The sequence below is a fragment of the Salvelinus namaycush genome, unplaced genomic scaffold (assembly GCF_016432855.1).
Source record: "Salvelinus namaycush isolate Seneca unplaced genomic scaffold, SaNama_1.0 Scaffold991, whole genome shotgun sequence".
NCBI classification, from domain to species: domain Eukaryota; kingdom Metazoa; phylum Chordata; class Actinopteri; order Salmoniformes; family Salmonidae; genus Salvelinus; species Salvelinus namaycush.
This window is the reverse complement of record NW_024061743.1, coordinates 45001-60079: the sequence shown is the minus strand read 5'-3', so window position 1 is coordinate 60079 and position 15079 is coordinate 45001. Positions and strand designations below refer to the sequence as shown.

The window sequence follows — 15079 nt, the reverse complement described above, 5'->3', positions numbered from 1 at the left end:
AGATTTGAGCAGGGTTAAAGTTAGATTTGAGCAGGGTTAAAGTAAGATTTGAGCAGGGTTAAAGTTAGATTTGAGCAGGGTTAAAGTAAGATTTGAGCAGGGTTAAAGTTAGATTTGAGCAGGGTTAAAGTTAGATTTGAGCAGGGTTAAAGTAAGATTTGAGCAGGGTTAAAGTTAGATTTGAGCAGGGTTAAAGTAAGATTTGAGCAGGGTTAAAGTAAGATTTGAGCAGGGTTAAAGTTAGATTTGAGCAGGGTTAAAGTTACATTTGAGCAGGGTTAAAGTTAGATTTGAGCAGGGTTAAAGTTACATTTGAGCAGGGTTAAAGTTAGATTTGAGCAGGGTTAAAGTTAGATTTGAGCAGGGTTAAAGTTACATTTGAGCAGGGTTAAAGTTAGATTTGAGCAGGGTTAAAGTTAGATTTGAGCAGGGTTAAAGTACATCTCACAGGTCATCAGTTGTGTACTGTGTGTTTCTGTTTGACAGCTCTGTGTGTTGTGGAGTCAGATGTCATTAAGGAGGTGGTGGGAGGACAAGTGATGTTCGGCTGCTCGTTCACTTGGGCAGGGACCAACAACAAATACTTCTGCAAGGGGACATGTTCTGATGGAGACATTCTGGTTGAAACGAAGGGGAGTAAGAATGTAACTCAAGGTAGATACAGTATAGAAGACAAGGGAAATGGAGTCTTCTATGTGACCATCAAGAACCTGATGAAGACAGACTCTGGGACCTACTGGTGTGGAGTGGAGAGATATGGCCCAGACACATACCAAGAGGTGCATCTCACAGTTACAGATGGTAAGTGAACACAATCACATTTGCCTTGTTAAATTCAAAACGCTTGTTTTTAGGCTTAATGTCTTATGGTGCCTTTGAAAAGTATTCAGACCCCTTGACTTTTCCACATTTGTTTACGTTACAGCCTTATTCAAAATGTATTAAGTAGTTTTTTTTCCTCATCTATCTACACACAATACCCCATAATGACAAGGCAAAAACAGGTTTTTAGAATGTTTGCTAATTTATCAAATAAAAAATCTGAAATATCACATTTACATAAGTATTCAGACCGTTTACTCAGTACTTTGTTGAATCACCTTTGACAGCGATTGCAGCATTGAGTTTTCTTATGTATGACGCTACAAGCTTGGCACACCTGTATTTGGGGAGTTTCTCCCATTCTTCTTTGTATATCCTCTCAAGCTCTGTCATGTTGGATGGGGAACGTTGCTGCATAGCTATTTTCAGGTCTCTCCAGAGATGTTTGATCGAGTTCAATCCGGGCTCTTGCTGGGCCACTCAAGGACATTCAGAGACTTGTCTCAAAGCCACTCCTGCGTTCTTTGCTGTGTGCTTTTGGTCATTGTCCTGTTGGAAGGTAAACCTTCACACAGTCTGAGGTCCTAAGCGCTCTGGAGCAGGTTTTCATCTAGGATCTCTCTGTACTTAGCTTACATCCCCACAGCATGATGCTGTAACCACCGTGCTTCACCGTAGGGATGGTGCCAGGTTTCCTCCAGACGTGACGCTTGACATTCAGGCCAAAGAGTTCAATCTTAGTTTCATCAGACCAGAGAATCTTGTTTCTCATGGTCTGCAAGTTTTTAGGTGCCTTTTGGCAAACTCCAAGCAGGCTGTCATGTGCCTTTTACCGAGGAGTGGCTTCTGTCTGGCCACTCTACCATAAAAGCCTGATTGGTGGAGTGCTGCGGAGATGGTTGTCCTTCTGGAAGGTTCTCCCATCGCCACAGAGGAACTCTGGAGCTCTGTCAGAGTGACCTCCCTGACCAAGGCCCTTCTCCCCCGATTGCTCAGCTTGGCCGGCTGGCCAGCTCTAGGAAGAGTCTTGGTGGTTCCAAACTTCTTCCAATTAAGAATGATGGAGGCCACTGTGCTCTTGTGGACCTTCAATGCTGCAGAATTGTTTTGGTACCCTTTCCCAGATATGTGCCTCGACACAATCCTGTCTCGGAGCTCTACGGACAATTCCTTCGACCTCATGGCTTGGTTTTTGCTCTGCCAGGCACTGTCAACTGTGAGACCTTACATAGACCGGTGTGTGCCTTTCCATAGACAGGTGTGTGCCTTTTTCATGTCCAATCAATTGAATTTACCACAGTTGGACTCCAATCAAGTTGAAGAAACATCTCAAGGACGATCAATGGAAACAGGATGCACCTGAGCTCAATTTAGAGTCTCATAGCAAAGGGTCTGAATACTTATGTAATTTCTTTATTTTATTTTTTAGATTAATTGCAAACATTTCTAAGAACCTGTTTTCACTTTCTCATTATGGGGTATTGTGTGTAGATTGCTGAGGATGACATTTTTTTTTAGCATAAGGCTGTAACGAAACAAAATGTGGAAAAAGTCAAGGGGTCTGAATACTTTCTGAAGGCACTGTACGTCCAGCGAGAGAAAAGCTAAAGTATTATTTATTTTTACACTTAGCTCCTCCCACTCCTAAACCGTCACCTGTCACCTCCAGACCACATGTCTCTACAACCTTACCAAACCTCTCTACAACCCTCCCAAACCTCTCTACAACATCCTCTGACCTCTCCACAACCTTCCTGCCATCTGGAGACATCAGTGTTGGTCCTTCACAGAGAGCAGGTGTGATGGACCTGTCACTTCCATCATTCTATCACATTCAGACAACTTTAATATGATGTTATACAATTCTTTCAGGCTATCACATAATATAGACGGAATCAACTATATACAATATGTTAATATCTGTGGTCAGGTGTGATGGTATCTATAATATATACAGTACTCTGTAAAGTCTCTCCTCTTGTCTGTGGTCAGGTCTGATGGTATCTATGATATATACAGTACTCTGTAAAGTCTCTCCTCCTGTCTGTGGTCAGGTCTGATGGTATCTATGATATATACAGTACTCTGTAAAGTCTCTCCTCCTGTCTGTGGTCAGGTCTGATGGTATCTATGATATATACAGTACTCTGTAAAGTCTCTCCTCCTGTCTGTGGTCAGGTCTGATGGTATCTATAATATATACAGTACTCTGTAAAGTCTCTCCTCCTGTCTGTGGTCAAGTCTGATGGTATCTATGATATATACAGTACTCTGTAAAGTCTCTCCTGTCTGTGGTCAGGTCTGATGGTGTGGACCAGTGTTGGTCTGGTAGCCAAGGTGACAGTGTTAGGACTGGTCCTGCTCCTGTTCTACAGACAGAGGAGAGGAACCAGGAGAACACCACCACCAGTCTCCTCCAACACACAACCTGACCCTACTGGAGAGGTGAGAGACACAAGGGTGTGTGTGTGTTTGTCCATAATAACTTGTAGTGTAGAGGTGATAGACAGGGAGGTGGTAAACTTAACATCTAAGGGTTGAGTGTGTGAGTCTACAGCCTCTAGTGCAGGGGTGGGGAACCCTTTTGCCATCAAGGGCCGTTTGGATATTTATTAATTAATTTGGGGGCCATATTATTAAAGGCAATTTTCTGCTTTATTCATGTTTTAATGTGACTTTAAATCACTGACATTGGTTTTATAGTTAATATGAGTTATATGATGTTTCTTGTGTTCTTGAGTATTTAGAAAAGTGCTATTCCTATTTAAATAAGTATTAGTATTGTATATAATGCTGTTGTTATTATGATTACTTGTTGAAACTCACCTCTAATGCGATGGCTGAAACTGCTTGTCTTTGTTGAGGCGTTTGATGTCAGCTGGCAGCGAAGATGACGCTACTCGCAGCTGGTTTTCCAGGTCTGTGTCAGTCAGTCTTGAGTGGAATCAAGTCTTTGCAAGAGTCCGTTTGGAAAATAACTCCTCACAGCAGTAGGTCGTCCCGAACACAGACGCACATTTAAGTGCATGTCTCCTCAGAACAGGAAACTGCTCAGCGCTAACGTACATTTTGTAGAACTCAAGGAGAAGGAGGTTGTTGTACCTGGCTTTGATCTCATCGTTGCTTTGCAGCTCAATGACTTTGTGTTGTAGGCCATCCGGCACATCCGCTGGTTCCACGTTAAACGGGGTTGCAAATATGTTCAATTCCAGTTGTTTACTTTTCACATCTTTAAACCGCTCACAAAATGCCTTGGCGAGCTTTCCACACTCACCGGCATATTCCCACGTCCTCTCAGGCTCTTGTCCTTGCAGAGTAGGAAAATGCACTGTGTTACCCCTTTCTAGTTGGACTTGCCACAGCTTTCATTTTGCTTCGAACGATTTCACGTTTGACAGCAGATCGCTGAGAAGCTGGTCCCTTGGAGCTTGACGTTCAACTTAGACAGATACTTGGTTATGTCCACCATGGAGGCCAAATCAAACATCCACTTGTCATCACTCAGTTCCGCGACAGGTTTCCCTTCATCGCCATTAATTGGTTTACTTCATCCTTCAGTCCGTAAAACCTTGCGAGCATATTTCCATGGATTAAAAAATATATATTTTTGTGCAAAAACAACGTCTAGAGCTTTTTTATTTACAAAGAAAGATTTATGAATTGGCTCGGGGGCCTGATCAAACGGTCTCGTAGGCCGTATATGTCCCGGAGGCCGGACGTCCCCCACCCCTGCTCTAGTGGGATTGTGCTGTAGCTTGTTATCATTACATGGAGAAAAACAGTGGCTAACATGTTGATGGTTGAGGGCCTCAACTTCTTTTCATATCTGAACATGTATTTACTGTCATTGGTTCTCTATGCAGGTTGACTGTATGTATGAGGAGATCAGAGAGGCAGACAGACAGACACACACACTACCTGTGGTCATCTCTTCAGTCTACTCTACTGTCAACTCACCTACCAACTCTACAACCTACCCTGCTGACCAAGCCTCTACAACCAACCCTGCTGGCCAAACCTCTACAACCTACCCTGCTAGCCAAGACTCTACAACCTACCCTGCTGGCCAAGACTCTACAACCCACCCTGCTGACCAAGCCTCTACAACCCACCCTGCTGGCCAAGCCTCTACAACCCACCCTGCTGACCAAGCCTCTACAACCAACCCTGCTGGCCAAGCCTCTACAACCCACCCTGCTGACCAAGCCTCTACAACCAACCCTGCTGGCCAAGCCACCGGTCTCCCACGCTGTGACATCTATGCTAACACTAGCTGCCGCAAAGATGATATAAGATGCCCTCCACTCTACAGCCCAGCTACCCAGAATAATGGAGGACTATAGGATCTACAGTATACAGTATATATGTTGGACCCCAGGAAGAGTACCTGCTGCTTTTGCAACAGCTACTGGGGATCCTAATAAAATACCAAAATACCAAAAATACAAGGCATGTGTCCCAAATGGCTCCCTATTCCATATATAGTGCACTACTTTTAACTAGAGCCCTATATAGTCCTCTAATGAGAATAGGATGCCACTTGGGACCGTAGAGAGATGAAGAGTTGTCACCACAGCTCCGCCATCTTGGAAGTGACATCACAAAGACAGCTCATGTGATTTGACTGTTTGTACAACATGGACTACCCATCTGGGTTTAAAATCTCCAGATTTTCTGAAAGTCAACCAACATTTTTGTAAATACTTGTGTAAATATGAACTATGTGTTTTGTCATTATCTTGGCTTCATTTTGTCTGTTAAAATAATGAAGACAGTAAAGCCATAATAGTCCATTGTACCTTTGAGATTTACATATCTATTGTATATGTACATACACTTTGGCTTTTTAAGCTTTTCATTAAAACTTATCAAAATGTTTAAAACAATGTTAATGTTAGTGTGTGTTGCTCGAGTGTGTGTGTGTGTGTTTTTGTCAGTGTGTGTGTGTGTGTGTTTTTGTCAGTGTGTGTGTGTAGTGTGTGTTTGTCAGTGTGTGTGTGTAGTGTGTGTTTGTCAGTGTGTGTGTAGTCAAATCAAATCAAATGTTATTGGTCACATACACATGGTTAGCAGATGTTAATGCGAGTGTAGCGAAATGCTTGTTCTTCCCGTGTGGCTCAGTTGGTAGAGCATGGCGCTTGCAACGCCAGGGTTGTGGGTTCAATTCCCACGGGGGGACCAGGATGAATATGTAGGAACTTTCCAATGTGTAAGTCGCTCTGGATAAGAGCGTCTGCTAAATGACTTAAATGTAAATGTAAATGTAGTTCCGACAGTGCAGTAATATCTAACAAGTAATCTAACAAATTCACAACAACTACCTTATACACACAAATGTAAAGGGATGGAATAAGAATATGTACATATAAATACATGGATGAGAGATAGTCGTGTGGCATAGGCAAGATGCAGTAGATGGTTTAGAACACAGTATATACAGTGGGGAGAACAAGTATTTGATACACTGCCGATTTTGCAGGTTTTCCTACTTACAAAAGCATGTAGAGGTCTGTAATTTTTATCAAAGGTACATTTTCAACTGTGAGAGATGGAATCTAAAACAAAAATCCAGAAAATCACATTGTATGATTTTTAAGTAATGAATTTGCATTTAATGATATGAGGGGTAGGTTAGTGTTATGATATGAGGGTAGGTTAGTGTTATGATATGAGGGTAGGTTAGTGTTAGACATGTCTGTATGTAGTGTTATGATATGAGGGGTAGGTTAGTGTAACGTCCTGACCAGAGTTATTATGTGTTTTGCTTGTTTAGTGTTGGTCAGGACGTGAGCTGGGTGGGAATTCTATGTTGTGTGTCTAGTTCGTCTGTTTCTGTGTCCAGCCTAATATGGTTCTCAATCAGAGGCAGCTGTCAATCGTTGTCCCTGATTGGGAATCATATATAGGAGGCTTGTTTGGTGTTGGGATTTTGTGGGTGTTTGTTTCCTGTCTCTGTGTTTGTGTTCTGCACCAGATAGGACTGTCTCGGTTTTCACGTTTGTTATTTTGTAAGTTGTTTGTAGTGTTTCCTTGTTCTTTAATTAAACATGTTGAACACTAGCCGCGCTGCACTTTGGTCCTCTCCTTCACCCCTGGAAGAAAGCCGTTACAGTTAGTGTTATGATATGAGGGCAGGTTAGTGGTAGACATGTCTGTATGTAGTGTTATGATATGAGGGTAGGTTAGTGTTATGATATGAGGGTAGGTTAGTGTTATGATATGAGGGTAGGTTAGTGTTATGATATGAGGGTAGGTTAGTGGTAGACATGTCTGTATGTAGTGTTATGATATGAGGGTAGGTTAGTGTTAGACATGTGTGTTTGTAGTGTTATGATATGAGGGTAGGTTAGTGTTATGATATGAGGGTAGGTTAGTGGTAGACATGTCTGTATGTAGTGTTATGATATGAGGGTAGGTTAGTGTTAGACATGTCTGTCTGTAGTGTTATGATATGAGGGTAGGTTAGTGTTATGATATGAGGGTAGGTTAGTGTTATGATATGAGGGTAGGTTAGTGGTAGACATGTCTGTATGTAGTGTTATGATATGAGGGTAGGTTAGTGTTATGATATGAGGTTAGGTTAGTGGTAGACATGTCTGTATGTAGTGTTATGATATGAGGGTAGGTTAGTGGTAGACATGTCTGTATGTAGTGTTATGATATGAGGGTAGGTTAGTGGTAGACATGTCTGTATGTAGTGTTATGATATGAGGGTAGGTTAGTGTTATGATATGAGGGTAGGTTAGTGTTATGATATGAGGGTAGGTTAGTGTTATGATATGAGGGTAGGTTAGTGGTAGACATGTCTGTATGTAGTGTTATGATATGAGGGTAGGTTAGTGTTATGATATGAGGGTAGGTTAGTGTTATGATATGAGGGTAGGTTAGTGTTATGATATGAGGGGTAGGTTAGTGGTAGACATGTCTGTATGTAGTGTTATGATATGAGGGTAGGTTAGTGTTATGATATGAGGGTAGGTTAGTGTTATGATATGAGGGTAGGTTAGTGTTATGATATGAGGGTTGGTTAGTGTTATGATATGAGGGTAGGTTAGTGTTAGACATGTCTGTATGTAGTGTTATGATATGAGGGTAGGTTAGTGTTATGATATGAGGGTAGGTTAGTGGTAGACATGTCTGTATGTAGTGTTTTGATATGAGGGGTAGGTTAGTGTTATGATATGAGGGTAGGTTAGTGGTAGACATGTCTGTATGTAGTGTTATGATATGAGGGTAGGTTAGTGTTATGATATGAGGGTAGGTTAGTGGTAGACATGTCTGTATGTAGTGTTATGATATGAGGGTAGGTTAGTGGTAGACATGTCTGTATGTAGTGTTATGATATGAGGGTAGGTTAGTGTTATGATATGAGGGTAGGTTAGTGTTAGACATGTCTGTATGTAGTGTTATGATATGAGGGTAGGTTAGTGGTAGACATGTCTGTATGTAGTGTTATGATATGAGGGTAGGTTAGTGTTATGATATGAGGGTAGGTTAGTGTTATGATATGAGGGTAGGTTAGTGGTAGACATGTCTGTATGTAGTGTTATGATATGAGGGTAGGTTAGTGTTATGATATGAGGGTAGGTTGGTGTTATGATATGAGGGTAGGTTAGTGTTAGACATGTCTGTATGTAGTGTTATGATATGAGGGTAGGTTAGTGTTATGATATGAGGGTTGGTTAGTGTTAGACATGTCTGTATGTAGTGTTATGATATGAGGGTAGGTTAGTGGTAGACATGTCTGTATGTAGTGTTATGATATGAGGGGTAGGTTAGTGTTATGATATGAGGGGAGGTTAGTGTTATGATATGAGGGTAGGTTAGTGGTAGACATGTCTGTATGTAGTGTTATGATATGAGGGTAGGTTAGTGTTAGACATGTCTGTATGTAGTGTTATGATATGAGGGTAGGTTAGTGTTATGATATGAGGGTAGGTTAGTGGTAGACATGTCTGTATGTAGTGTTATGATATGAGGGTAGGTTAGTGGTAGACATGTCTGTCTGTAGTGTTATGATATGAGGGTAGGTTAGTGTTATGATATGAGGGTAGGTTAGTGTTATGATATGAGGGTAGGTTAGTGTTGGACATGTCTGTATGTAGTGTTATGATATGAGGGTAGGTTAGTGGTAGACATGTCTGTATGTAGTGTTATGATATGAGGGTAGGTTAGTGGTAGACATGTCTGTATGTAGAGTTATGATATGAGGGGTAAGTTAGTGTTATAACATGATGGTAGGTTAGTGGTAGACATGTCTGTATGTAGTGTTATGATATGAGGGTAGGTTAGTGGTAGACATGTCTGTATGTAGTGTTATGATATGAGGGTAGGTTAGTGTTATGATATGAGGGTAGGTTAGTGTTATGATATGAGGGTAGGTTAGTGGTAGACATGTCTGTATGTAGTGTTATGATATGAGGGTAGGTTAGTAGTAGACATGTCTGTATGTAGTGTTATGATATGAGGGTAGGTTAGTGTTATGATATGAGGGTTGGTTAGTGTTATGATATGAGGGTAGGTTAGTGGTAGACATGTCTGTATGTAGTGTTATGATATGAGGGTAGGTTAGTGTTATGATATGAGGGTAGGTTAGTGTTATGATATGAGGGTAGGTTAGTGTTAGACATGTCTGTATGTAGTGTTATGATATGAGGGTAGGTTAGTGGTAGACATGTCTGTATGTAGTGTTATGATATGAGGGTAGGTTAGTGTTATGATATGAGGGTAGGTTAGTGTTATGATATGAGGGTAGGTTAGTGGTAGACATGTCTGTATGTAGTGTTATGATATGAGGGTAGGTTAGTGTTATGATATGAGGGTAGGTTAGTGGTAGACATGTCTGTATGTAGTGTTATGATATGAGGGTAGGTTAGTGTTAGACATGTCTGTATGTAGTGTTATGATATGAGGGTAGGTTAGTGTTATGATATGAGGGTTGGTTAGTGTTAGACATGTCTGTATGTAGTGTTATGATATGAGGGTAGGTTAGTGGTAGACATGTCTGTATGTAGTGTTATGATATGAGGGGTAGGTTAGTGTTATGATATGAGGGTAGGTTAGTGTTATGATATGAGGGTAGGTTAGTGTTATGATATGAGGGTAGGTTAGTGGTAGACATGTCTGTATGTAGTGTTATGATATGAGGGTAGGTTAGTGTTAGACATGTCTGTCTGTAGTGTTATGATATGAGGGTAGGTTAGTGTTATGATATGAGGGTAGGTTAGTGGTAGACATGTCTGTATGTAGTGTTATGATATGAGGGTAGGTTAGTGGTAGACATGTCTGTATGTAGAGTTATGATATGAGGGGTAGGTTAGTGTTATAACATGATGGTAGGTTAGTGGTAGACATGTCTGTATGTAGTGTTATGATATGAGGGTAGGTTAGTGGTAGACATGTCTGTACGTAGTGTTATGATATGAGGGTAGGTTAGTGGTAGACATGTCTGTATGTAGTGTTATGATATGAGGGTAGGTTAGTGTTATGATATGAGGGTAGGTTAGTGTTATGATATGAGGGTAGTTTAGTGTTATGATATGAGGGTAGGTTAGTGTTATGATATGAGGGTAGGTTAGTGTTGGACATGTCTGTATGTAGTGTTATGATATGAGGTTAGGTTAGTGGTAGACATGTCTGTATGTAGTGTTATGATATGAGGGTAGGTTAGTGTTATGATATGAGGGTAGGTTAGTGTTATGATATGAGGGTAGGTTAGTGTTATGATATGAGGGTAGGTTAGTGTTGGACATGTCTGTATGTAGTGTTATGATATGAGGGTAGGTTAGTGTTATGATATGAGGGTAGGTTAGTGTTTGACATGTCTGTATGTAGTGTTATGATATGAGGGTATGTTAGTGGTAGACATGTCTGTATGTAGTGTTATGATATGAGGGTAGGTTAGTGTTATGATATGAGGGTAGGTTAGTGTTATGATATGAGGGTAGGTTAGTGGTAGACATGTCTGTATGTAGTGTTATGATATGAGGGTAGGTTAGTGTTATGATATGAGGGTAGGTTAGTGTTATGATATGAGGGTAGGTTAGTGTTAGACATGTCTGAATGTAGTGTTATGATATGAGGGTAGGTTAGTGGTAGACATGTCTGTATGTAGTGTTATGATATGAGGGTAGGTTAGTGTTATGATATGAGGGTAGGTTAGTGTTATGATATGAGGGTAGGTTAGTGGTAGACATGTCTGTATGTAGTGTTATGATATGAGGGTAGGTTAGTGTTATGATATGAGGGTTGGTTAGTGGTAGACATGTTTGTATGTAGTGTTATGATATGAGGGTAGGTTAGTGTTAGACATGTCTGTATGTAGTGTTATGATATGAGGGTAGGTTAGTGGTAGACATGTCTGTATGTAGTGTTATGATATGAGGGGTAGGTTAGTGTTATGATATGAGGGTAGGTTAGTGTTATGATATGAGGGTAGGTTAGTGGTAGACATGTCTGTATGTAGTGTTATGATATGAGGGTAGGTTAGTGTTATGATATGAGGGTAGGTTAGTGTTATGATATGAGGGTAGGTTAGTGGTAGACATGTCTGTATGTAGTGTTATGATATGAGGGTAGGTTAGTGTTATGATATGAGGGTAGGTTAGTGTTATGATATGAGGGTAGGTTAGTGTTAGACATGTCTGTATGTAGTGTTATGATATGAGGGTAGGTTAGTGTCATGATATGAGGGTAGGTTAGTGGTAGACATGTCTGTATGTAGTGTTATGATATGAGGGGTAGGTTAGTGTTATGATATGAGGGGTAGGTTAGTGTTATGATATGAGGGTAGGTTAGTGGTAGACATGTCTGTATGTAGTGTTATGATATGAGGGTAGGTTAGTGTTATGATATGAGGGTTGGTTAGTGGTAGACATGTTTGTATGTAGTGTTATGATATGAGGGTAGGTTAGTGTTAGACATGTCTGTATGTAGTGTTATGATATGAGGGTAGGTTAGTGGTAGACATGTCTGTATGTAGTGTTATGATATGAGGGGTAGGTTAGTGTTATGATATGAGGGGTAGGTTAGTGTTATGATATGAGGGTAGGTTAGTGTCATGATATGAGGGTAGGTTAGTGGTAGACATGTCTGTATGTAGTGTTATGATATGAGGGGTAGGTTAGTGTTATGATATGAGGGGTAGGTTAGTGTTATGATATGAGGGTAGGTTAGTGGTAGACATGTCTGTATGTAGTGTTATGATATGAGGGTAGGTTAGTGGTAGACATGTCTGTATGTAGTGTTATGATATGAGGGTAGGTTAGTGTTATGATATGAGGGTAGGTTAGTGTTATGATATGAGGGTAGGTTAGTGATAGACATGTCTGTATGTAGTGTTATGATATGAGGGTAGGTTAGTGGTAGACATGTCTGTATGTAGTGTTATGATATGAGGGTAGGTTAGTGTTATGATATGAGGGTAGGTTAGTGCAACAGTTGGTTTGTCTAATCTATTCCTTAACAGTGTGTGTGTGTGAGTGTGTGTGTGTGTGTATGTGTGTGTGTGTGTGTGTGTGTGTTCCAGGTACCTCAGTGGTCATCATGGTGTCTGTTAGTCTGGTAGTGTTACTGCTGGTGATCAGCCTGATCATAGTCTACAGATAGAAATACAATAAGGTCACAGGTGAGAAACACACACACACACACACACACACACACACACACACACACACACACACACACACACACACACACACACACACACACACACACACTCACAGGTCTATAAAAAGAGAGAAAGTTCCCCTTTTCGAAATCTTTCCATTTTCATTTCGAATAAATTAATTTGCATAATAGCATGTCATCATTTGTCCCTGTTTGAGAAGCATAAATAGTCACTGAGGAGTGTCTGACCCCTGCTGTATTCTGGTGGAAGTGCATCTCTCTCTCTCTCTGTCTCTTTCTCTGTCTCTTTCTCTCTCGCTCTCTCTCGCTCTCTCTCTCGCTCTCTCTCGCTCTCTCTCGCTCTCTCTCTCGCTCTCGCTCTCGCTCTCGCTCTCTCTCGCTCTCTCTCTCGCTCTCGCTCTCTCTCGCTCTCTCTCGCTCTCTCTCGCTCGCTCTCTCGCTAGCTCTCTCTCTCGCTCTCTCTCTCTCTCTCTCTCTCTCTCTCTCTCTCTCTCTCTCTCTCTCTCTCTCTCTCTCTCTCTCTGTGTGTGTGTTGTGTTCCACAGGATCTGTCTCTTCAACACACAGAGTGAGTCCAGACACAGGAAACAATGAAGGGGTCAGTGTATTTTGTTTGTTAGTTTTTGTGTCTGAGTGACGTCATTGAGTGATGTCATTGAGTGTGTTTGTGAGTGTCGTACTATTCTCTCCTCTCTCCTCTCCAGGGTTGTCATGGTGACGGTGACTATGAGGAGATAATGGAGCGCCCCCTAAGGTCAGACTCAGGCGCTGCGACCTCCACCATCTACGCCACCGCCAACTTACCCACAAGTCACTCTGACTCTCTCCACTACGCCAGCGTCAACTTCCACAAGAACCCCAGTGGCCCCAACGAAGCCACTGACACCATCACTAAAGAGGGCAGCTGCCCCAATGAAACCACCGCTGCCATTACTACAGAGGGCACTTCATCATGTGACTATGCTACTGTGAACAAAAGCCCCGCCTACTCTACTGTCAATCATCCACACAGCTGCTCTGAGGCTCCTCCCATCTACTCCACAATCAGCAAACCCAGAGACACTTGAGTCACTGACCTCTATTTTTAACAAATTTCTCTTTAACTTTTTTTTATGTCTCTCTCTCGCTCACGGTCTCTTTCTCTCTTTCTATCTCTCTGTCAGTCTCTCTCTCTCTCTGCCGGTCTCTTTCTCTCTCTCTGCCGGTCTCTTTCTCTCTCTCTGCTGGTCTCTTTCTCTCTCTCTCTACTTCCTGTTCTCTCACTGACAGTTTGCATGTTTTGTCTGGGTGAGCGGAGGTTTCACTTGATGGGCAATTTAGGAGCCCGGCGGCGAACGCCGAATGCCCTGCTCAACACTGACAGCAAATCTCAATAAAGGGGTGGAGTCAACAAACTCTGCCTTCACAGTTTAAGTATTTCTATTGGTTTACTGAGATCTCAGTAGCCTGTCTGTTATGTGATGACATCATTCATTAAGGGGGAGTTGGGTTGTAGAGGAGGGATGTTTCTTCTGTTCAGAAACTCATCTGTTGAGTTGATCATTTACAAAGACTGTATTTGGATCAATGAAATGTCATTAAAATGTAATAAAATATAATGATGTATACTTTAACTATATTGTCATCATCTGAACAATGTGTTCCTCCTCTGCTGAAACAAACATGGTAACTTTAGAACAGAGAAATTGACAGTTTTAACACTTAGTCAGCACAGCTAGCTGAGTTCTCTGGTGGTTTAGAAGTCTAACCTCCGGCCGGTTTGAACCAGTTTCACTCTGCAGCACACAGGCCTGCAGACACTGAGGTCACTACAGAGAAATCATCAGGATGTGTAGGATAAAGCCCTCCCCCTCCACCACCACCATCACTACAACCTCTGTCTCTCTGACATGGGGGGGGGGGGGGGGAGTAGTCGTGGAAGAAAGATAATTTCAGAAACACTCTGCTGTCAAACTAGTAGCTGACAGACAGCTGTTGTGGACCTGAACTAGCAGGTAGTATAGTAAAGTAACTTTAACAGTGTAGTTACTGTAATATTAAAGTAACTTTAACAGTGTAGTAACTGTGGTGGTAAAGTAACGTTAACAGTATAGTAACTGAGGAGTACCTGTCCAGAATGAAGATACTCCATGTTGTCTCCTGCTGTCTCCTCTCAGGTGAGTTCTGTCTCTCATATATTTATGTAGTAAACAAGGAAATGAACACATGTATTTAAGTAGCAGAAAGGTTAATAGTGCTGAGCTTGTTTCTTATGATAATGCACAAATAAGACTGTAGCAGTATCATAATACAATCTATACATATGTACACAAGGGGAATTTACACAAGATAAACTAAGATTGATATGTACAGCAGGGAATATATTAGAGTGAGCTACGTCAAGAATCCAGTATATAAATGAAATATGTGGTGTATAAACAGTGTAACTAAAATACAGTATCGATTTTGATATGTAAACCTTAATGGGGCAAACTTCCTCCAACATGTGTGGGGGATGCAGGCCAGCAACGTCACTACAGAACACCAAACAATACATTAACTGCACTATAACGGTGACAAACGGTGCCCCCACTGTTGAGATGTACAAACTATGGCATAAATGTGTCATATACACATGGTTAGCAGTGTA

At 41.4% G+C, this 15079-nt stretch overlaps 2 protein-coding genes across 3 annotated transcripts in view; both read left to right on the top strand.

Moving 5' to 3' along the window:
* The first annotated feature begins 409 nt into the window (after nucleotides 1–409).
* On the top strand, nucleotides 410–13517 carry LOC120043672. Its single transcript, XM_038988226.1, has 4 exons — nucleotides 410–801; nucleotides 3122–3267; nucleotides 4686–4883; nucleotides 13155–13517. The coding sequence occupies exons 1-4, from the start codon at nucleotides 540–542 to the stop codon at nucleotides 13515–13517; spliced, it is 969 nt and encodes a 322-aa protein (XP_038844154.1). The 5' UTR covers nucleotides 410–539.
* An 855-nt stretch (nucleotides 13518–14372) lies between these two features.
* LOC120043673 (CMRF35-like molecule 5) overlaps nucleotides 14373–15079 on the top strand; it is a 6823-nt gene continuing 6116 nt past the window's right edge. For both annotated transcript variants that reach the window (XM_038988228.1, XM_038988227.1), the window contains exon 1: nucleotides 14373–14606. In XM_038988228.1, the coding sequence (XP_038844156.1) occupies nucleotides 14567–14606 (40 nt within the window). In that variant the 5' untranslated portion in view covers nucleotides 14373–14566. The remainder of the gene's footprint in view (nucleotides 14607–15079) is intronic.